The following is a 25,010-nucleotide window of genomic DNA, read 5'->3' on the forward strand; positions in this document are numbered from 1 at the left end:
CACAGAGAAGGAAACTATCAATAAAAGGATAAGGATACCAACTGAACGAGAGAAGATATGTGCAAATGATATACCCGATAAGGGGTTAATATCCAGAATATATAAAGAACTCCCACAACGCAACACCAAAAAACCCTAAATAACCCAATTAAAAATGGGCAGAGTTCCTGAAAAAACATTTTGCAGTTTTAAATTCAACTGTTATTTCTCCCCTAAGTCTCTTTTATAAGATACACATCCTTGATTCTGGCAATGTCAAAGTTGAACACACAGAATACACTCAATAAAGTACTGAAGAGAAATGAACCATTCCTCATCCTGGTTCCATCCCCTGGGTGTGTGCTACTTTTTATTCTCTCTTAAAATGGAGTACCCAGAACCAAACACAACCTCCAGATGTGCCCTGACCAGCAAAAGATGAAAGAATGCAGAGGATTAGTGCCTTCCTTGTTCCATACACTATACTTCTATTAATACAGTCGAAGACTGTGTTGGCTTTTTGGGCACACACTTCAAAGCACTGACTCATACTGAGTTTTGCAGTCAACTAGGACCCTAGTTCCACATATGTACTTTAACAAGAAAATCACATGCTCCTCTGTTAAGCCTGGTCTTGCCCTTCTGCACTTGTGCAATTTTTAAAAAAATCTAAATTCTGACTACAGTTCTTTCTATTAACTCCATCATGTTGGTTTTCACCTATTATTCTAACCTTTCAAATCCTGATTTTTGTCACCCAGAGTATTAATCATACTTCTAATGTTATTGTTACTGGCAAATTTACTGATGAAAAAATTAACCAGGATAAGAACAAGAAAAATGCTCTATCACTAGAAATCTCCCTGCAAGATGACATAAATTTGTTAGACAGATACTCTTGGGCTAAAGAAACCCAACTAACCATGGATCACTTAAAAGTCCTATATACAGTCTGTTGGGGCACCTGGGTGGCTCAGTCAGTTGAACGTTGAACTCTTGATTTTGGCGCAGGTCATGACCTCAGGGTTGTGGGAGCAAACCCCATGCTGGACTCTGTGCTCAGCGCAGAGTCTGCTTGGAATTCTCTGTCTCCTTCTGCCCCCTGTCCCACTCACACACATGCTCTCTCTCTAAATAAAACCTTTTTTTTTTTTTTTAAAGTACTACAGTCCAGGCCATGTATGTCCATTTTGTCCACATGGATTTTATGAGAATATGGCAAAAGTTTGTTGGACTCTACCTACAGTTTAATAACCAATGCATTCCTTTACCTTAATGGTTTAATAATCCTGCTAAAGAAAGAAAGAAACTATGCTAATCAGGTTGGGCACATTCTAACTGAATGCATACTGATTTCTGGGGCTCGCCATTTCCCTCTCTGCACATGTTCACAAAACATCTATTTAATGATCGGCTTCAGAAATTTCTAGAGGTAAATGTCAGGGTCAATGACCTGTATCCATTTTTTAAAAGGCAAGATATTTGACCATCTCCAACTTTTTCAATGATCTTAGGTCTTCAATGATAAATATAAATTTTAAGTTCTGTAGAATATAATTCATCTGGATCAGGTATAGGAACTTAAAAATAGGCTAAGTGCTCTCTTATTTGCATTCCTATTTTATAATCGTGTCTGTCTAATTCTTGTCAAACCATTTTCCTTGACAGAAAAAAACCTAGAAATTAGACAGCTTAGCAAACAGACTAATTCACTGTTAAATTAAATGAATAAATGCTTTCTCAATGTAGCCAGTGACTACTATAGCACCTGTTTCAAAAGATTTACCTGTATTTTCTTTGCTGTTTTTAAGTCTTTTTTCCTAACATTTATTCACAACTTCAACTCTGAGTTTAAGCTTACCAAACACCGTTCTCATTAGTTCTATCACTACTATTTTGCATTACTCAGTGTGTGTCCTCTCCTTTGCCTCTTTTTAAAAGTATGTGCATACGTCTAGAATCAGTTAACTATACTGGTTTCATCTGATCTTGATTCTTTCCTTTCCTCACTGGAATTCTGTGTTTAATTAGTTTATTTCATTTACTCCACACATACTGGTGGAGCTTCATGTAAGTGCCAAAAGACTAAGATTCTAAGGTTTTGTGGGAGAGGATCTTACTTAATTCATTTTGATATTTTCCTCAGCATTTACCATAATAGTGCGAGTCATACAATAAGCTATCAAGTACTGAATGAATCAATCCGCAATTCCCAGTGATAACTTTGAGTGTTAGAATTTGAAGCTAACTCATTATTACAGCCTACAAAATGGTATTATTTTTTCTCATGCTCTGTTCTGTTCTCCTGTGAATTTTATTAACCTTTCAACTACCTCCACTTTCCTGTCAGCTGTTTTTCATAATATCCAGAGTTAGCTTTATCTCAAAAAATTTTTTTTTCTTTTTTTAGGCTTCTTGCTCTTCACTGAATTGACAGGTCTTCGGCCACGTATATTCTACTATCCTTGAGTATGCTCTATTTGAGTTGGGAATCTGCCTTGTGAGTATCATGTGCCAAAGAACAGAAACTCTGAAAAATTTCCCTTTGTACCAGCTTATACCATTTTACATTTTCCTTTTTCTTCCAAAGACAAAAGAACTTGTAGATAAAAGAAAAGATGAAAAATACAATCTGGGCTCATGGGTCCTTAAGCCTTATATCAATAAATCTCAAAGTTACTAGGACTACAATCCCTACTTCCTCATGTGTTGTCATTTATTTTTACACAAAAGGAGATTATAATGTACTGATTTGATGAGCAGCCACAGACTTTTAATCACATGTCAGATATGCTGGGCAGAAAGATGCTCTATCATCCTCTTAGCTATGCGTCTCAAGCTACATGGTAGAAAACGGGAGTCATCCTTGGTTCCTCCATTTCCCTGTTCCGAATCTACCTACCCTCCTGTAACACTACAGAATTACTGAAAAAAATCACTAAATCTAGGTGATGCTACCTCCTCCATCTCAGGCACTCCTCACCCTTTCCCATTTTTATAGCAATTCCTCATCACCTTCCATTTCTACCGGTACAACCCTTTCCCTAACTTGTCTCCCTGGTTCTAACTTTGCCTCCTTCTATTAGTCCTCCAAGGCATTATTTAAGTGATTTTCTAAGTTACAAAGGTGGTCCTGTCATCACCTGTTTGCATTTTGTAAAAAAAGGCTTCCCCGCAAATGGGGGCAAACTTGATCTCTGAATGGCTCACAGGCTCTCTATGAGTTGGCACCTTCTTCAGGGTAATCTGGTCCCTCCTGTTGCACATCTTTTTCTAATCATACCTGTCTTCTTCGAATAGCACAAATCTGCCAGGCTGTTCACTGCTCTGCCACCAACACTCTGTTCTCCAGCGTCTGCTCACAACTTCCCTTCATCCTTTCAATCCTGTCTCAAAAGTCATCTCTCCCGTGAGCCTTTTCTGGGCCTCTCATCATCCATTACTTCATGCCTTTTATTCATCACCTATAGAGTCTTTTTAAAAATACTAAACCTTATATTCTAACTCTTTATAAGATAGCTCCTCCAACTGGATATTAAATTCCTAGGGTAGGAATGTGGGGTCTTGTTCTGTATTTTGATCATTCAACATAGTGTCTGGCACAGAATGGGAAATCAATAAATATTAGTTACTAAGGGAATTAATGCTCTCTGTGGGACAAACAATGGTTTTAATGGATGACATGCACCTCAAAATAAGCTTTACAAAAGGCAAACATCCTCATACTTCAAGCAGCAAAAGAACAGCAAGCTTTTCATTATTTGTGCTTATGGAGGAAGGCAGTAAGAGATTTAAAAAATAGTGGACAATCTAGAAATCCTTTGTATTGGGCATTTCGTAGGTTTTATGTAAACAACTAGCATATTTATTTTCCTAATAACCTTTTGTTTCGATACCATTAAAACTAAACTGTGTGCGAACATAGAAGCTGTAGGGTAAATGTTATCAGTATTGTGGGCATTAAGTCAGCTGAGCTAGAATTAAGAATTCATCATGAATAATCCATGCAATTCACACCTGGTTATGCATTCCCCTGGCAGGCAAGGGAGGTTGAAGGAAGGGAATGGGTCAGCCATCCTCTGTTTCTGGCACATTCTTTAAATCCTAAAGAAGAGAGATACCTGCCAGCAGTCTATGTTTTTGTCACTTTTCCTGGCAAATAGGTCCAGAGGACAGAAGAAACTGAAAGTCAAGAAAAAGCAAAGGACTGTGAGTCATACTTGTATTTTGGGAAGTGCCCCTGGTGGGTGGAACAGCATCAAACTAATTCCAGCCCATTACTTGAAACTAGTAAGAAGAAAAGAAGGTAGCAGAATGTTTGGGTGAAAAGTGACCAAAAGCAAGGGTCAGGTTACCTTTCTAACAAACACAGAAGGAGACAAACACATTTGAGAAGCTCTGTATTCATGGGATAAATGAGACTAGTTGCAAAGGGAGAAGCTCTAGAAATTTTTTCTGGATTTGAGTATTGTGATACCCTTAGGATTCTAATTCAAAAGCTTCTTACACAAATTGTAGCGTACCTCTGAAGACCTTCAGATCAACTTTTTTCGGCTCCTTACTATGTTGCTAATGCACCATAATCCAACTCTGAAACATCACAGCTGATGGACTTGAAAGCTAGGCAAAATCAAAGTCATGTTTCTTGGATGACTGCCTGTGCTCCTTGTTTGATCCATGCAAAAGAAGCAGTAGGACATCTGTCTCACAACCAGAAAACCCCTTAGAGTCTCTGGAACAGTCCATGTTTCTGCTCCAAAGCCAAGAGATTCCTCTGTCACCACACTTTTCAAGGCAAGACTGAGTATAAAAGTAGCTCATACTCTTCTAGGGAAAGGCAGACTCAGTGGTCAGAAAGGCCAGAAAGGCCTCACACAGGCAGTGTCTGGCAATGAATGGAAATAACACTGTAAAGCCACAGTTTTGAGCCTGGCTTGACCGCTTGAATGAACTGAGGTCTGGCTTCCTTCTTAATATAATGGACTAATTCCTGCCTTGCCTTCTTAACAAAGTTATATCAAGATCAAACGAGAAAAACAAAGCATTTTTGAAAGTGCTTGTGTGTTTGTGCCCGAATTGAAGACTCCTTTGGATCCTCTTTAAAAAACTGTACCATGTCCTAGAAATGAAAAAATCCCGAGTGAGCTCTGCATTTCATGCCTGAGTTGCCCCTTTTGCAAAATGGAATCCCCTCCTGGCAGGCTTAGGGGTATAAATATTAGAACAGTGAACCATTTCTGTCTTGTATGTTTAGGAATATTAGGGAGAAACCCCAGGGGATTACGAGTAATGTGAAAATTTTATTTTGGAATCTTTCCTAAAACAAGCCCTCTATATACTATAACTGTGAGACTTCTACTGCAAGGACTGGACTTCAGGATCCATAATCTCTTTCCCTTTCTTTCCTCACTCCCATGTGAACAGCAAGCTTGGGTCATTCACAGTCATCAGGCAGCTATCCTGAGACTTTCTTTCTCAGCACCTAGGGCTGGAAGGTGGGGGAAGAGGGACAAGACTGATTAAAATGGCCACTCATTCAAGGGAATATTGAGTCCATGGAGGGGGAAATGGCAGGGAGAGGAAGAGAAACACTTAGAACTGGGGCACTGGAAAGAAAGGCAAGACAAAAAGGAGGGCAGAAGGCAGGGATTTCACTGTTGTCTTGACAACCAAACCCCTATTGTTCCTGGTGAGTTTACCTCACAGCGAGATGTCTAGACTCTGCTCTGGGCAATCCCCACCACTGCAAAAGAGGGAGGAGGGAGAAGTGTAGGATGGAAAGGTGGTAACTCTGCTGTACATGATGGGACTGGCTCCCAACTTCTACTAGATTACAGGTTAGAGTATGCTCAGCCATGATCTGGGAGAGAATTAGGGACTGGGTTTAAATAAGCAGACATGATAGTGTTCCAAATTATGCTGTGAAAATGGCTAGAGGAAGCTGGAACAGACCATCCTCAAAGAGAACAAGGTTTAGACAGAAGCAGATGTCAAAGTTAAGGAAACAGGGAAAATACTGGAAGGAGAATGGGGAAAAGGAAATATAATGGACAGAAGCATCCTGGGGAAGAAGAGGTACCTAAAAGTATTTGTTACCCATTTCTTGTCTATAGCCTGAATTTTAAAACCTTTCCAAAGAGAAGGTTATACACTCTGATAGTTAGGATATGGAACACAGCTGTGGCGACAACTCCAGAATCTCCACATAGTAGGAGGGATTTTGGGGGCACCACCTGTGGTTAAAAAACAAGGGGGGCAGGGGAGGAGGTGGACATGGGACTTATCTTGAAGCTGAATTTGTATAGCAAGCATACCATGTTTATAGAGATTATATATTTATTGGGGAAGGGCTAAATTCCCCCCAAGAAAATCTGTGGCAGCATAATTACATCAGCACTAGATTAAGGTGTATTTCCTACTAGTTCACCCCCTACTCCCTCGCTGTGCTAGTACCATACAGGCCTACTCCTCCACAGGGCACTTGCTGAATCTATATATAAGGACAGAGGTAAAGATAGAACCTCAAGAATTAACATATGGCTGTGTTGCCAGCACCAACTTAACAGGAAAGAGCCAAATGATCTCCACTCATGGCTGAAAGCAGTGGAAACACCCTTGATCATTTGAGAGGTAGATAAGATTCCCAGCACCAGTGCAATCTAGCCCTGACAGTGTCCACCTCAGTGAGATGGAGATCTAGGATTCTGGTATCCAAAAAGGACTTGAGTATAGGACCAAGTAGCTTACAGAGAATACCAACAAATTTTTTCTGGATGTTCAGCTGCTTTAATCACCATAGACTCTCTGGTTTACTCTGGGTTTCTGAGTCAAAAATGTTCTTAAGTGAATCAGCTCCAGCACTGACTCCTTGAGGAGTGGAATGCACTCAAAGGGGCAACTTCTGGCAGTACATACTGCTCAAAGAAGCTAGTGTCCACTGAAGACTGATCAGAACAGAGGGGAGGAGGGTGAAAGATAAAGAAATTGGGCTCATTTAAAAGTCACTGGCCCAGAGCAGAGGGCAGATAAGTAGCTTCTGAATCATGGAATAAGACAGAGAATGGTTTCATTACTATCACCACCGAGACAAGACCTGTAATCACAAAAAGAATACTCCCTTGAAGAAGGCAAATGGGTATAGTTTAACCTGCAGCGCCACCTGGTGCCCAAAGGGAGAATTCCTGTTCTTACTCCCACAAGGAGCAAAACCTTGCAGCACTTTCCAAGATGTATTTGACAAAATGTTCTCCCTCTGTCTTCTGTGCTCATGAACACTGTCTCTCACACACACATACTCTGCCTCTGTCTCTCTCAGAGGGGGACTGGATGAATATACTAAAAACTTTTTTAAAGATTACTTTTTATTTAAAAACAGAAATAATGCCCTCCCCCCTCTTTAAAATGCTTGGTGTCTGGAATATTTACACTAAAATTGTCTAAATGATACCTATCTTACATCTAGCTCTAAATAATTAATTTGCTCTATAAAGCCTCCCTAACGTTTATGTAAACAAGAATCCCAATTTTTTTTTTACTGCATTTACAGCCTATGCCATGTCATTTAACCTCACATTGTTCAATACTTCTAATTGATTCATAAGGGTTCTCTATTCTCTTAGGCTGCAAGTCCCCTGAAGTAGAAACAGTCACACATTAGATCTGAAGAGCTAGCAGGGAGCTGCTACTTAATAAGTACACACAGGCATCAAATCTTATACAGACTTTTCAAAAATTATTTGTAAAGAGGTCACCATAACAAGAACTGCATAAAGTTAGTTTCCTAGGAAGCAAATGAAGAAGGTTAGGGACACCTGGGTTAGGGGCAGTTCCCTGGTTCTGAAGAAACTCTGAGGTTCTGCTCTGGATATGACCAGGGAAGACTTTAAGTATGTAAGACAGGATGGAAGAGTGAAGAGATAGAGATCATATGAAGAAAGGGATCCTGACTTGAAGGGTGCAGAAAAGAATTTCTGTCTTCCAGGGTCTTTTGCTACTAACAGATCCCAAAAGCAAGAACACTATAAAGAACTTTTCCAAAAAAACACACAAAAAACAAAAAACAAACCCCACATTAAAATGTAAACATATTCTTTACATCAGGTATGTTACTGCCCTGGCAATTTAGAATCTCCAAGGAAATGGAACATGGAGCCTGTAAAGATGGGATGAGAACTTATCCATATGGATGTGTCATAGGTCAGTAACTCACCAAAGTTACTGAGTGCTTCCATGTACCAGGCATGCCTCAGGAGGCATTCGTTATCATCGCTTATCTTCCAACTAACTTTATGAGCCAGGCACTGTTATTTCCACGTAGAGAGTAACTGAGGCAGAGGGAGGTTAAGAGACTTGTTTTAAGTCACACAGATAGTAAAATGCAAAGTATAATTTGAATTCAGATTTGTCTGACTTCAAAGTCCATATTCTTATTTCCCTGTGTGGAAGGAAAGAGGCTGAGAAGCACACTAGCAGGACATGCTTCCAGAGAGGACCAGCTTAGATGGGTCTCACAGTAGGAGGCCCATGGCATAGAGGACACTATGTTCTTTTGGAAAGAAGAGTGCCACTAGGATAGGAGAGGGCCTGAAGGGCGCAAAGGAAAAAACTCCTCTTAGGCTTAACTATGGCTTTGCGAATTTGAGGTGCTCACTTAAAGAGCTGTTGGGGAGGGATAAAACAGAAACTCTGTTTACATTGGTGTTTCTTGTCTCCCCATGACTGAGGAATCCTGGGATCCTCACTAGTGATAAACAAAGGGACTGATTTGAATGGAATGGCATGTGATGTTCATTGGACCAAATTTGTTACATGCCTTCCATGTATATGATTAGGTGCTTACGACAGAAAGATGAATAAGGCAAGGGCCCCAGCTCAGGATCCCGACAGTCTCAAACTGTGCTGGGTTCCTATTTGTTTAGTTACAGATGGGAGGGATACCAGTAACTTGACTTGAAGAAAGGTGCTAGGTTTAAATACCTCATGAGATTCCGCTTTATTTTTAACTGATACAATGACCAGTTCTGCCTCTGAGTGTATGAGAATTTACAGGCAGAACTGCAAAAACACACAGGCACTTATCTGTTATGTCCTTAAAGATGTACTCAAGTAGAAACTGTCAGAATATGATAGAAAAGACACGGTATTTTCATCTGAAGGTAGGTGTAGAATAAGTAACACCTAAGAAAAATGACAGGGAGACCACTCATAATAAGACTCCTGAGGCCTACCCAGGCCCAGTATACAGAAGTTGAGAACCTCCCTTTTGTCAAGATCTAGTGAGAAAGGCACGAGACAAGCAGTGTCCCTTTTCCTTCAAGGAAGCACAATACAACATGAGCAAAAAATTATTTTCAGGACCTCTAAAAACTACTTGAGTCAATAATGAGAGGGCAAGAAAATAATCTGACAGGAAAATCTAGAGACTTAGTTTGAGGTAATTTTGAGATTTAGTTTGTATCTGGGGCTTTTGAAAAGTATGCTACTTTCCTACAGAAACTTCAAAGAAAGAGATCAGGTATAAGAAACCACAAGGCGCCAGAACTGAATTACAAGAAAGAGAAGTTTATGGAGCAAAGGAGAAAAGCTGTCGTCTATGTTCCTTGAGAAACGCTAAGTCTTAACTCTGAAAATCTTTTTCTGAGAACAGGATGCAGAATAGGGATACCTAAGGGAGATTATCTCTGATCCAAGAGTGTTTTAAGAATAAAAATCAGAAATATGCTGACGGAAATCAATTTATTTACTACCTTCGTTTTCCTGAGTTTTTGTTTTCCTAAGTCCACACAGATGAAAGCAAAAGAGATTACATGTAAATAAGGCAGAGGGACTTGCAAGTGAGGACAGTTCTAGTGGCCATGGCCTGGGAAGAAACCCTGCAGAGTGGGGAGGCAGTACAGAATAGCAGAAATTGCATGGGCTTTGAGGCCAGGAGGACTATAGTGGAATCTCAGGGCTGGTACTTACTAGCTCTATGATTCTGGGAAGCTTAATATGAATATCCTTTTCCTCACTTGTAATATGTGTAAATACAGGTCTATCTCACAGAACTGCACTGCACATCAGTCCATGAAGCACAGAATTGCTTAGTTGGTACAGTTAGTACTAAATAAATGTCAGCTCTTTTCCTGTGCCACTTGCTTGTACCCTTTGGTGGGAGGCCTGGAGTTTCCCTTAAGATCTAATTGAGGTCAGAAAGACCCTTTAACCATTTGCTACTTAGACATGCCCATGGAGAAAGAGGCCCTTGAATGGGCTCCACTTAAGGAACACGTGAGATTCTGAAGTGACATATAAGAACCGGTGCAAGCAGAGTATGTGGTCAATCATTCATAATTGTCTTTCAGTAAGGTGAACAAGTGTGCCTGGCAGTGCAGCCCTCTGCAAGAATCCCCCTCCTCTTTTTCCACACGCCTGCTCCTGACCTTTCCTGAGAGATGGTTTGTAGAGACAGAATTTCTAAGAAAACAAGTCCATGGCCTGGCATAAAGTCCAGAGCTTGCCATCTCATTTTCTCCTGGGTCCAATGCTTGTTGGATTCCTTAAACTGGACACATCCTTTCTTTTCTCCTTCATCTCTATAGAATTCCTGACTCCACATACTTTTCTACTCTCCTTTGCCCACAGGTTACAGAACCTTCTCCTCTTTTTCCTTCCTCTTTTTCCCACTCTATTCTATTCTCACGTGCCCCCCTAACCCACACACACATACACACAAAAACACACTCACTCACTCACTCTTTAAGAAATCCTGATGTAGATGCCAAGAATGTGTCTGCTGCCTTTTTGACACAGAGTCTGATGCCATCTTTGGGGCCATGGGGAGGGCAGAGCCACAGGACGTGGCATTCGTGTACTCTACCGCTAGCCTGCTTCATATTTTTATCGTGGCATTGCTCTGGGCATCCAGGCACGGAACCAATCCAGCTTCTTCTCATTCCTTTGCTCTACATCAGGACTCCATAATAATCTCACCCCTTACCTTGGCTGGATCTTCCTGCCCCAAACCTTCTACCATCAATGGAGCACGGTACATCTCTCCTCTTTCCCTCCAACCTAGTCATGTCTGAGTATTTGTCCAATTTCCTAACCCTGATTCTGATGCTTGCAGGGATACTGGTAAGTTTCTTCTGTTTTCGGACATGAACAGTCTGCACAAGCTGGACTCACTTCTTGGCTAAGTCTGCTACCCCCACTTCTCTGCCCCTCCCTTTGTCTCTAGTTCCAAACAAGGAGTGCTCCTTCTTACATAATTGGATGTTCCCAGCACAGAAGCTGACACATGAGGTCAGGCGCGCATGCGTGCAAGACTTCCCTTTGACTTAAAAATGCCTTTTTTGGGCATCTAACTTCTCTTCAGCTCCCTTCCCCCACTCTCTCCACACCATCAACAATCAAGGGAGATTTATGAAGCCTGGCTCAGCTCAGAACGCTTCCAACCTTGGCTTAGAAGGCGGGGTCATGAGGTTGAATTTACTCTCCTTTTTTTTTTTTGCAGGCTAGAGAGAGAGCTCGAGAGTGAGGCAGCACACACTCGTGATTTGCCAAGAGTCCCTGGTGTCCAAGACAGTTACGCATATATAGGTCTTTTAAGGGAGCAAGGAGAGTAAACAAAGCTGAGGGCAGAACTTATCTTCTTAGAGATGATAATGCAGGAGGTTGGAAAATTAGAACATTTTAAAGATGAATGTAAATCTAGATAGCTGTACCGTCCCTCATATCCCAGCTCAGTGAGCTCACAATGACTAGAGTAGTAGCAGTAACTATCAGTGGCCCCAATGCCGACTCTCCTTCTCTTTAAAGGACAGTGCTCAAAGGAGAGCCCACGTAATCTGCAAAAGGATATAGCTCCAATCTTCGTGGTTTCAGAAACACAGCAAACATGCTTCTCCCTGGGCAGCAGTCAGGGGGACAGTCTCAGAGAGGCCAACGCCAAAGCAGGAAGCAGGCAGGGACCATACCATACCTCTTGCCCAAGCAGCAATAGTAGGTGAAGTGGCAGGGAAGGTGCTGTAGCTCTGGGGGGATATCAAATTCCAGCTTATTTGCTTACCAAAGCAAGTAAAGCCCAAGAACACAGCACTGTATAAACCTCTTTTTAAAAATAAAAAGAAACGTAAGCTATCCAGGGGACAAGTAACATGGGCTGACCTTAGGATGCTGCAGGACCCTTTGTACTACATGTGAATGTGCATACCCATAGAAACATGATTTAGAGTTTACAAAGTGACTGATACTGTCCTCTTGAGGAATGTAGACTACTCTGAGGAAAATATTTTTGTTAGTTTTTAATCCTTTCAAATCCCAAGGCAATCCCTGAAAGAGAAAGTCATTATAGCTGAAAATCAGATAAACATGGGTTCAAATTCTGCCTGTGGTATACTTAATAGCTCTGTAATCTGGATTAAATAGCCACAATTCTTTGTAAGTTTCAGCTTCCTCATCTTTGAAATGGGGATCATAACACCTCTTTTGCAAGGCTTTTGGGGGAATTAAGTGACACAATATGCTTGTGTGTTCAGTACAGTGTCTGCACAAAGTAAACTCTCAACAAAGGTTTGTTGGATTCTAAATATCCTGAAGGTGACAATGTCACCAAAGTCTGCACTTTGAGTCCTGCAATAAATCCTGTCTTTTCCGTATCTACCACACACAGGGGAACTTGCTGGTACGAGACCACACACCACAGATCCTTCAAACTTCTGGAAAGGGAATTGGGGTTCTTTTTCCAGATATCCAGTTTCTTCTAGACTCCTATCTTAAAAAAAGCTTCAAGAGCACTGTGAACCCAGCAGAAGATATCTGAGAAGAGGGCATGTTTATATATCATTAAAAAAGGTGGAATGATTTCTAGGGAAAGATTAAAGACCTTGACCAGGGAAGGATGAGACTCTTAGTTCTAGTCTTTGGAGACTCAGGGTGAGAAGGGTGTCAGCCGGCTGTGTTCTTATTTCCATTGCAGTTAACACAAAACAAAATGGACTTAAAGATAAAATTTCATTAGAAATAAGTAAGAACTTTTTGACAGGAAGGAATATTAGACAACTGCATAGGTATAAAATATCACCTGGAAAAATCTATGGTGAACAAAGATAACAGACCAAAAGATAGCGGAGTTATCTTTGTAAGTTATAACAGACTTTTCCAAAAGCAATAGCCACAACATTCTGTTCTTGCACAAGATTCATATTGGCTTCATTCAAATATATCCAGAATTTTCCACCTTTCAAATAGAGATGCCACCTCATTTAAAAAAAAAATGGTAAAAGGAAAGTCAAGAGAAATTTAGTTGTAAGCCCTCTTCCTAACTATTTACGGTGTGAGCTACATATCTATGGGTTTTGCTCATTTTCATTCACCTGACAGCTATGTACCCAGCTAACCAGAAGCATGGTTCTCATGGAAGTGTCACTAGATGGGGACACAAAGGTTAAAACTTAGCCTGATTCAAAGTTCTTTTCATGAGGAAAGGCACTACTTGATTCCAGCAGTTCTCCCCACCCATGTAACCAGTAATCCTAAAAAAATACTACTAAACTCTGTGTACTTAATCTACGCTTGTCTGTGGTATAAAGAGACGTAGGTGGTCTGCTTCCCAATGTAAGACACGGGAACACTCCGGTTATTGCTTTAACATATGAGCCCATTGGCACAAAGTCACTTTGAAAGGACTTACGAAGTCTCTATTGGTTGGGTACTCTGTTCTGTGTTAACTCGGAGATAGGCACTGCGGGGACAATCGTAGCTCTGGGAGGAGATTAGTATAGAGTGGGCATCCTGAAGACATAAAAGTAGAGCAAATTTGGGGCCACTAACTGGAGAAGTTAGAAAGAGAAAATACTTTTTATCCTTCCTTCCTTTTCCTTAAGTGCAACTATTAAGATGTAACATCTACTGGACACCTTTTATGAACCTAAACAGATTGATACTATTATTATTCTTATTTTCCAGATGAGGAAACCAAAGCTCAGAGAGATTAATCGTAGCTGAGAAGTAGTATAAGATGTAGATAAGAATCTGGGCTTTGGACTACCTGGTTTTGATTTCTGGCTCCACAATGCATTAGCCTAATGATCATGGATAAGGCCCTCAGTATTAAACCCCAAGAGACTGTATAAAATGTGAAAAGTCGGGACTGAGTCAGTTTCATTCGCTATTGACCAGCCTGGTGCATAAATGAGTCAGACCAAAACAATCTTCTAGCTGGACAGAGAGGTAAGAGCAGTTCAAGGTAAAGTGGATGAATGCTACAAACAGCCTGGACAACGGTCTACCAGTATGCTTATACCAGAGGGCACGATATATTTACTTCTGCACATCTCATCTGCTCCACTCTCTCTCTGTCTCTTCCCTATCCCTAGAGAATTTATAATCATTACTCACTGAGGTAAACGCAATCTGGCTTAGAATTCTCAGTCTGAAATTTCCTTGTATTTAATTTCCCATAGAACCCTAACTATGTAAGATACTACTTTTTCAATGATCTGTCTGTAATTCTCAAATATATTTCTCTCTCCTTACGTGGTAACTGGCTTAGCCCTTTAATATTCTGAGTTGTTCAAACTTTAGTAACCTTCATATATTTAATATAAGAATCTTAATCTTTTTATAAAATTTCTACTGACTCATCCATACTTTTCTATTCCTCTGAATAATTTCTTATGTTTTGAAACCAATTCATCAAGCAAATGACTTCAAGGACAGAGGGTAATCAATTATCACATACTAGCTTGTTTTAGAATCTTCCAGTTTTTGGAAAGCAACTAGGAGACCAGCAAAGGCAAACTTAATAGAGGAAGAAAGAAATGAAGGGTCAGTTAGCAATATTCACAGATGACTGAATACAATACAGAGGCTTGACTTCAAGTATGAAGGTAATGAGAAAGGAAATGTTTATTGTATTCTCTAACCTTTAATGAACACCTTCTATGTCCTGGGTCCTGTGTAAGTTGCTGTGGATATATAGCCATGTCTAGTCCTTAAAGAACTGATAGTCTAGTGCAAAGTTTCTCACCTTTGCACTACTGATATTTTGGGTAGGATGATTCATTGTTGTTTGGGGTGGGGGGCAGGGAGAATGCTGTTCTGTGTAGTGTAGAATGTTTAGCAGCATCCCAGGCCTCTACCCTCTAGATGAAATAGCTTTCTGCCTCTCTTCTCAGTTGTGACAAACAAAAATATCTCCAGATGTTCCAAAGAGCCCTGGAAGAAAATTGCCCCCAACTTGAGGACCTCTAGTTTAGGTAAAGAAAATCATTTCTCTGTGTACTGTAATGAGTATAATCATCAGAACTTTGAGAGTAAAAAAGAGAGCTCCTTAGTTCTGGAGGAAGGTGGGAGAGGAGTCACAGAATAAATGACATTTAATGCTTAATTTTTTGAAAATTATTTAGCAGTAGGCCAAGCAGACAAGAAAAGGGAGAGTTTTGAACATAGGGAAGGAGAAAGAATGAGAGAGATAGAATGAGGAGAAGAATGAACAGAGAAAGACCATTCGGGTAGAGATAAGAGGATGAATAAAGACTTGAAGAAAGAGAGACCACAGAGTGTACGGGCCACGATGAATGGTTTGCATGGGGGAGAATTAGAAATAAGGCTGGGACCAAGCCATGTCACAGAGGAAAGGAGAAATCGTAATATGATAAATATATATTTAAACACAGTGGAGCCCTTTCTCAAACAAAAAATAACCCAGATCCCAGCCTATTACACTGACCAAAATGAAATTTCTTTGATTAGATCATGGTCTACTCAGTTTTCCCTTAGCTTCTAAAGCACCTCTGTGGAGCCCCTAGAACTCTGGGAAACATAGTAGAAAAATCACTTTTGTAGGCAATAGGGCACAACTGAAGGATATTAAGTGCAGACTATATATTCATATTTGCTTTTTGGAAAAAAGCACTCTAGTGGCAGAGCTGAATATGGAGGAGGGACAAGGGGAAAGTCAAAAGGCATGGCGACTAGTCAGCATTTTATATGTGGGTTTCGCCTGGAGACCAGTTGTCAGCTACAACATGTAGGAAAAAGCACATTGGCTTTGGAGTTATACACATCTAGCTTCAAAGTCCAGGTGTCATTAACTATGACCTTATGAATGCTAGCTGACCTTGCCAACCTCTATTTACTTCTATAAAATGGGACTGCCTACCTCACTTGGCTGCTACAAGAAAATATATGAACACAGAGGTCAGGTGCTGGCATATGATGAGCACTCAGCAAATATAAAAGTGCACTGCCTTCCTTCCCTAGGTCTTTTTATTATTAAATCTCCTTAAGCTTCTCTGATCTTAAGTAACTCTGAGAGTGGGAGGGGAGATTTACTTGCTCCTTGTTAATGGATTTTCTACTTGTAGAATGGACACATAATTCTGTTTTTAAAAAGAGTTTTTCTTTTTGGAGTGACCTATTATCATGAGCCACTTGCTAAGAGAAGACCTCCAGAATTTGACTTCTTCCTTTAGGATCTGCCAGGACGTCTCAAAAGGGAGAAATCAGAACAAGAATGGTCAAAACACAAGCATTGTGTATACCTGTCTGGTTCTGAGACTGTGTCTCTGACCATCTTGAGTTTAGCAGAGTCTGTGTTAGTTTCATGGTTAGGAAGTCAGCAGCTAAAAACTCCACCCATGTGCAGATCTTTTAGGAGATGAAAGTGGTGTTGGGATCACAGTCCACGCTTTATATACAAGAATACTTTTACTCCTTACCATCCTGTGTAAATACTTTTTTAGTTGTGAATGTTTACACACCTTTTGGAGAAAACAATCTTTATTTTCAAAGAACTGATCTGTTTTCTCCTTGTCTCATTGTTTATCATCACAGTAAACATATGCTGTCAGTGAAGAGCAATGTCCATTGCAACAAGTTGGAAGGTATAGGTCTAGGGGGTATAACTGGGTGGAGAATTGATCCTCGAGTAGGAAGAGTTGAGGTGAAGTGTTTTAAGATCACAGACCGTATAACTCAGTGGATTATGCCAGAAGTCTTACAGAAGCAGAACCATTTATACTTTAGACGTTGAGGTGATTAAGACAAGCCTTTTGGTACTCTTCAGGCAGTCTTCATCCCTCTGCACCTATGACAGAGTCTCTGTCTTTCCTCATGACTGCAGGTTTCCTGGACTCTACTCTTTCCCTCTCCAGTGCAGAATTCAGCATCATATCCAACCCCTGTCCAATCTGAGACTCTAATACAATGAAGAACTATGCCATCTTACCTCTGAACTAAGGTCCCAAATACAAGATGAAGAACTTTCTGAATGTTTTCTGTACATAGCCATCTCCACTGTTCCATCAGCAGCAAGAGGAGCAGATCTAGGGCTGTGTCAGCTAGCTCTGTCTCTGCTCCTGGGGAATGAAAAGGCATCAAAAGTAACTCAGGGAATACTTGGGTGGCTCAGTGGGTTAAAAACTCTGCCTTCAGCTTGGGTCATGATCCCAGGGTCCTGGAATCGAGCCCTGCATTGGGCTCCTGCTCGGCAGGGAGCCTGCTTCCTCCTCTTTCTCTCTGCCTGCCTCTGCCTACTTGTGATCTCTGTCTCTCAAATAAATAAATAAAATCTTAAAAAAAAAAAAAAAGTAACTCAGAAGAGACCCATTCTGGGGAACATATTTCAACGCACCAGGTATTCACCACTTTATCAATCATCTTAGATTTCTGTAATTCTTCTGTACTCAAATCAAGAGATGGTTTACTTTATATCTAAGAAGTTCAGTGACAGGCTCTGTATTTCTTTATAATTCTTTGTTTATATTCCTTAGTCACTCAGTAATATTTATCTTTCTAAAAGATTTTGCACATAATTATTTTGCCTATCTAGCTTCTGTTTCTTTTGTACTTCCCCCACAGGAACTGAATACATTCTATTCCAAGTAACTGCTCCCAAATAATGACTAACTGGAACTGGCAAAGTCCAGTCTCTTCCATTCTTATGTTCCACTGGCCTCCACAAAGCATCATGGAAATGTTGTGGGCAACAGATTTGGGGAAATTTTGGGGATTCATTCCCCTGTAAACAAGTTTGCTTTGAAAGTATCTCCATTACACAGAGCTACTGGGTTGGGATCCAGAAGGCTTTAGTTTTTGGTTTTGAGATAACATGTGTTTTGAGGAAGAACACTCCACCTTTGGTAACATATGCCATAACAATGACTGATTTCTTTCCTCTATCAAAGAATGGTAAGACCACAAGTGACTTCACACCCATGCTAAGCTGAAATCTCCTGAACAGATGTACTTTATGGATGGAAACATCCGTTCTTTAACCCCGTTCAAGGGGCCCCATGTCATCTGTGATTTGCTTCCTAGGAGATGTCCCCAGGAATACATAATGTTCCAGAGTGAATCTCAGCAATCTGGTGCTAATGCTGTGATTAATATCATACTTAATCATCAACAATAATTTTGTTAGTCTTGGACCAAAGGGTATTGTCTCAGCCAGCTTGCCCAAGCTCTCTTCCCTAAAGGGCTCTTTAGGACATTAATAACTTCAGATTTGGATGAATTTTTGAGAACCAAATCCTACTTTTTTCTTAGTCCCCTCTAATATATTTATCTCTCTCTCTCTCTCTCTCTCTCTCTATATATATATATATATATATTTTTTTTTTTTTTTCTGCACTGCATTTCAAGGGGGCATGGGAACTGGTATGTTTATGTCCAGTCATTTCCTCAAAGACAGGATATTCAGTTCCTTGGGAAACAGTACCATGCAGAGCATCAGCCACCCTTCTGGATTTTAGGATTTTCTCAAGTTTAGCATTTACCTAGAGCTGCCACCATGTGGTGACAGCCTGTCATAGCAGTAAAAAATAAGAGGAAACAGAGGGAAGAAAGTCCTCTGGAAGAAAACGCTAAGTTTCGCATCATGTGAGCATTTTGTTTCTCAGGGCTGGAAGAAAACCTCACACATAAAGTATACCCTTAGAGATATGATGTTCAAAATTTACAGGCTTGACTTTCTCTTCTAAGCTCTCTGATGCTTTTGCTGTTTTAACACTTCATTTACTTAACCAGTGAGATATGTGGGAAGATATCAGATATGTGAGGTTTTTTTACACAGTTAAGCTGAGGTCCATAAAGCAGAGGTCAGGTGACTGTTCAAGTACACCTGAGAAACAATGCTAAAATCAGTTTTTTTCTCCCCTCTTTCCCCAGGATTTTGTGATCTTTTCTTTTCAGAGGGAGACTGTCTTAGTGGAACTGAAAACTTTTTTATAAGTTCTAGCTCAGCAAACATACTAATACCCAGGGCTCCCAATTCTTCCTCTGTAAAACAAAACAAAACAAAACAAAACAAAAAACAACAACAACAAAAAAAAACTGTATTTTTTTGGGGAAGCAAACCTCCCTGCCCTCACCTCTTCTCCCTTCCTGCTCTATGCTGGGGATCCGGGTGGTGTCATTTGTTACAGTAGTAAATAAAACAGAAGGAAAAGATCCAGGAAAAAGGAAGAATTCCATCTTGAGCTTTAGTTGCTCTATGGTACATCAAAGTGGAGATTTCTGGTAAGCAAGTGGAAATATGACATCCAGTATTTCGGCATCGTCAGCACATGTTAGACTTTAAAATCAAGAGTACAAATGAGATCACTCAGGGGGAGTATACAGAGTAAGAACAGAGAGCCAAAAAAAAAGTTCTGGAAGGCTACTAAGGGAACCAACAAAGGGGACTGAGAAGAGATCACAAGAGAGGTAGAGAGAAAACCAGGAAAGGGGTACCAAAGACACAAAAGAAAGTTCGTAGGTCAAGGGAGTCCAAAGATGCCAAACCACAGCAAAAATAACATAAGATAATATTATATTCATGGATCTTATTTTGCTGGACCAGAACTCCCTGTTTTTGTCCCTTGCTCCTGTTTGACTCAGCTCTGGGGACTGTGTCAAATTCTTCTTTGTATCCCAGGACTCAGCACAGTACCTCAAACACTGGTGTTTAACACATAGCTTGCTTAGCTGAACACAAAAGAAATTACATCAATGAATCCTGACTGTCACACCCTGCCTCCCTTCTCTGTGGGGATGGAGATCTTGTCACGTACCTGGATCACCACTGCGGAGATCTTGGGCGGGCACAGCTGCATCAGACAAGTAACCATCCATACAACCTTTAGGGATTTGTTCTGGATCTTTTCCTGGGGCTTCTGCTGGCTGCATTTCTAATAACTTTGTCTGTTTTTCAATAAAGGATTCCATCACAGATGTGGATAGGATTTCTGACTCCTGAAGAAAGTGCCAGTGTCATATCACATAAAGAATGAAGAAAATAGAGTAACCATGGCCTTTCAGCTTCTTCCTATTCCTTCCCTGCACTAAGTATCATGAGTATTGAACCCAACTAACTCTGTGGCCACCTTTGGAAACTTCTCACTTTCTACCTAAATCCCAAGTAAAACAATGTCTTTGTATTCTCATTCACTGCAAATACATTTGGGTCATTTGTTCTCTCCCAGGAACTGGCCTTCCTTCTCATTCTGCCATCTTTTATTGTAAGCCCATGACCCTTGAGTTTAGAATAAAAATCAGAGATCTAGATGCTGGTTAAGTCCTTTAGCAAGGCACCTTTATCTCTCCTGACTTTGGAGAATGTAACTGCAGGATCAACATCCCAGCTATTAATTCCAGGAGTTATCTAGGAACTTCTTACCACATTGCCTTCCTGGAGACCGTAGAGAATCTTCTCAGGTGCCTCAGTGATATTCAGTGCTGGAGCAATCTTACTGGAGGAGAACCTCAATCTGGACCTGGTATTGACACAAAAGAGCAGAAACAACATAATTTATGGCTTTGATCTCCAAACAAAGGGCTGATAAGTATTAATACCTTAAAACAAGAACACCCATACTTATTCTTGGGAGCTTATTATGATCAGAGTTGCCAGGAGAGACCTGGTCCTGAAATTCCCAAAATGATATACATTCTGACAGTTCTTAATACATAGCGCAACCACTGCACTAAGCTATGTCCACGATGCATTTGTGAAAAGGCTTTTGCTAATGTAAAATAGGGGCCAGCCTATCCTGGTTGTATTCCCACAAGCTAAAAAATGGCTAGCATATACTATCTACTCATTAAAAATTTGCTGGAGATTAAATTGACAAGTGGCATAAACCAAGGTTTTTGTTGCTGTTGTTCGTGCCCTTTTCATACATCCACTTCTCTCCCAGTGTTCCAAATAAAAGTAGGGAAGGAACCACAAGTGCTAACCTCATATTTCGAGGCTCTTATAAGCACAGTTATCACAGTCATCCTTCAAAATATGGGCTCAGTTAAAAAAGGCTAAAAACTGTTATTGCTGGTCCATTGAGACACGAACATAGAAAAAGACAGTCAGGCAGACATACAGAAACAGACATACAAACTCTCCACCCTTCCCTCTCCCTCCTCCAACACATGCACACCCACACACACACCCATGCGCAGACATACACACACACATTCTCTTAACTCTTTCACTCACTCACTTACTCTTTCGAAATCTTCATAATGGTCCAGGTACAGATATGAAGTCTGCAGTTAGGGGTAAGTGTGATGCCCTTCCCTTCCACATGTTGATTTTGGAAGGGTAAATGTGGGACCCTAGCGCAGGACAGAATAGCATAAAATAGGCCCTATATGTGTTCATCCTGGCCCTTTCCTGTTTATTGCTAGTATGTGCATCTTCTGAGCTAAGATTTCCAGAAATGATCACAGAGATCAGTTATAAGTCTTAGCTCTTAATAGGAAAGAAACATTTCAATTTTCCAGGAAAATAGAAAAGAAGAGTATCCATATTCTACAGTTTTCCCTCTAGTCAAAACTCCATGGTCAGTTTAAGCCCTGGGTTCCCATGGCAAGACAAACATTTAGCAGGGATACCTATGCTGGATCTCAAGCTCCTTTGGGATGAGCACTGAGGAGTGTGGGGTCTGGCTTTGTATAAAAACTGGTATGTATGTCCTATCTCCTCTCTCCTAGGGCCAGAAAGTGGGGATAGACTTTGGTTGAGGACTGGCAATCATCCTGAGAATTGGAAAGGGTCCCCGCGTGACCAAAGGGCTTCTCACTTGCTGGGCTTCTTGCCTTCTGTCTGGGGCTTGGTTTCTGTCTCGGCCTCACTCAGCTCTTCTGTGGGGCTCTGGGGTTCGGAGCGAGGAAATGCTGTCTTCAGTGTATCCACGATAGCACTTACCACCATCTGCAGGGGTCAGAGGTGCAGGGTCAGACAGAAACCACCAAATGAGCAGTTGTCTTATGGTGCTTTATGCAATGAAGATGAGCAGATAGCCAGGCTAGCTAGTGGAGCCTTTTCATCAGCATAGTCAGATACCAGACAGATTTCCTGGCAACTATCCCCCCTTTTCTCGGTGGCCATAAAAATCTGCTTCCTCACAGAGTTAAGACAAACAATGCCATGGGAAAAGAAGGCAAAACAAACAATGAGATAAATAAAAAGCTGGGAGTTCTGCAGGCTGGTGAAATAGTTTTCATTTTTCAATTTCTTTTCTTGCATATAAAGGAATGATTTTTCATTTCCAAATCAATAATACTTTCACTAAGATATGAATAAATGGAAGTGATATAGGTAGGAATAATGGAAAAGAGAAAGAGTAAAGATTATCAAATAAGAAATATATTCTAGAAGCATATATAATATTAACACACTCAGAGTAATTCACAGAGTAAAGAACTGTTTTTTTCAGTTAATCCACACAATTTCTCTTCTTTACAGAAAGAGTAACAAAAATTACTCATGTCAAAATTAAGGAATAATTAATAAGAGTTGACATAAACTACTCGTAAAGACCAAATAAAACAATCCTCACTGAAAAGCAAGAGTTGTGTATATTTTTCGGAATGGAAAAACGGCTAAAAAGGAAAATTCACAAATGAAACCCTAAAATACCAAAGAAGTAAAAAGAAATCTTTACTTTTCCTTTGGTGCTCCTTGCTAATTAACACTGCTGGCTGACAGCAGCATCATGCCTTCCTTAATTCTTGTCTGTGTTTATCCTCTACAAAGAACATAGCTAGTACAGCTAAGACAAGGCTTAAGTGATGGGGTAAGATGATGATAAAGCACAGGGGTAACAAACCAGGGAAAGAACAAGAGGACAGCATGAATAGATAATGCAGCTTAGAAAATTTAACTTGTTCTCAAGGCTCACAAAATTGTAGTTGCGGACAGGGTTCTTATCTGCTCTGTTCACTCTTATATCACCAGCAGTTAGTCCTGTTCATGGTCAAGCTCATACTTGACCAGGGAAGCAGTAAGTGGCTGGTAAGTCAGTGAGTGAACACATCTGTGTAGATGGACACATCCACATGGAATTCTGGGGAATTCTACTTCATCCCTCCCTTTTCAGTTTGCAGCTTTTTCTTCATAGCAATGAATGTCTCCTAATTCCTACCACGATATTCCACTTTTTCATTTTATCTCCTGAAATCTAGAGAGAGACCCACCTTCTCCAGTGAGTCAGTGGTTTCTAACCTTTTTAAACACATGCCATCTTTGAATAAACATAAACCTCAGACTTGTGCCCTGGAGACTCTAAAATCATCTGGTAATCCCTGCTTACAGGATATAATGTGTTGTACAAATGCCCTTCTTCTACCATCTCCAAAGGTTCTGAGCTAACCTCTTGAAAAGTATAATTCTTTCCATGCTCTGTTCTCCAACAGAGAGTCACCACACCAGTCTAAATCCAGCTTTGTGCCCTGTCTTGGGGCTCTTTTTCCTGAGTGACCAACACCAGGAAGGATCTTTACCTCCAGGAGACTTTTCTGCCACCACCGATCTATGGAGGTACAGATCTATCCCTACTTTCCTCCACTGAATAACAATGTCATAATATTGTCTAGGAGATGTGTGAACACATATAGTGTCATAGTTGCCCACTGTAATTCAGTAAAGTGATGGTCCAACCAGTATTTGCAACAGGTATTGAACATTCTCATCCACGTTCCATGGGCTCCTCTCTGCTGTCTCTCCCCACCCCCAAACTCCTTTATTTTTTAATCCTTGCATACACTCTGGTGAGAAACTAAAGCTGAGCACAGTGGCCCTGCTGGTACCTTGTCTATTCTGGACACCATGAATGGTTTCTTGACAAAGGCAATACGAGCATCTGTGTTCAGAGCAAGGAACTCCTGCATCTCCTCACTGTTAGCGATCTCTGGAATGGCACAGAGTTGCTGAAAAAGATACAAGAAGGATTTCAAAGAGAAATTCTGGTCCCCAGGTCTTTCCAGGTTGGCTCGGGTATCTGATAATTAGAATGAGAACACAGCCAAAACAGAAGGATGCTGACCTTTAGAAAGGATTCCAGGAGGCTCTTTCGGGCTTCTACTCTGTCACTATCCATGTTGCCAAATGGAAGATCCGGAAAGAGCTTTTTAGGACCCTTCACGTCTTAAAAAAACGAAACACAAACTCATTTACTTAACATTTACTGAGAGATATTCCATATAAGATACATCATATATGCAAAGAGAACAGAATGGTTGAATATATTCCTAAAATCTTATTTTATTTTTTTTTATTTAGGGAGTTCCAAATATATCCCAAGGATATAGTACATACACTCTACTCTTGTTATCAGTATTCAGGATAAGGTAGAGGAAGCCTTATGCCTCAGGAGTTACAAATGAGGGCTCTAAAGTCCAGCTGCCCAAGTTTAAATTTTAGCTCCAATCCCTACTATGAGAATGACCTTCAGCAAGTTGCCTAATCCTTCTTTGACGTTTCTCTCGATAAAGTGGGGATAATGACAGTTATCTAATCCATAAGCTGTTCAGAGAATTAAGTGAGCTAATATGTGTAAAGTACTTAGAAGAGAACCTGGCAAAAGTTTTCAAGCTCAGTTCAGTGGTAACTATTATTATTAAGAAAGAAAATGCAGGAACGCCTGGGTGGCTCAAAGGGTTAAAGCCTCTGCCTTTGGATCCAGTCATGATCCTGGGGTCCTGGGATTGAGCCCGCATCAGGCTCTCTGCTCAGCAGGGAGCCTGCTTCCCTTCCTCTCTCTGCGTGCCTCTCTGCCTACTTGTGATCTCTG

At 40.6% G+C, this 25,010-nt stretch overlaps 1 protein-coding gene across 2 annotated transcripts in view; it reads right to left on the reverse strand.

The window, feature by feature from the left end:
- The window catches only part of SNX19 (sorting nexin 19), a 40,718-nt gene that overhangs the window by 10,543 nt on the left and 5,165 nt on the right, over positions 1 to 25,010 (reverse strand). For both annotated transcript variants that reach the window (XM_082684021.1, XM_082684022.1), the window contains exons 3-8: positions 24,264 to 24,364; positions 24,028 to 24,147; positions 22,020 to 22,150; positions 20,621 to 20,717; positions 20,016 to 20,196; positions 17,192 to 17,321 (exon numbers count right to left, since the gene is read on the reverse strand). In XM_082684021.1, coding sequence (XP_082540147.1) covers positions 17,192 to 17,321; positions 20,016 to 20,196; positions 20,621 to 20,717; positions 22,020 to 22,150; positions 24,028 to 24,147; positions 24,264 to 24,364 — 760 coding nt within the window. The remainder of the gene's footprint in view (positions 1 to 17,191; positions 17,322 to 20,015; positions 20,197 to 20,620; positions 20,718 to 22,019; positions 22,151 to 24,027; positions 24,148 to 24,263; positions 24,365 to 25,010) is intronic.

This window comes from Mustela nivalis (genome assembly GCF_964662115.1).
Source record: "Mustela nivalis genome assembly, chromosome: 9".
Lineage (NCBI taxonomy): Eukaryota > Metazoa > Chordata > Mammalia > Carnivora > Mustelidae > Mustela > Mustela nivalis.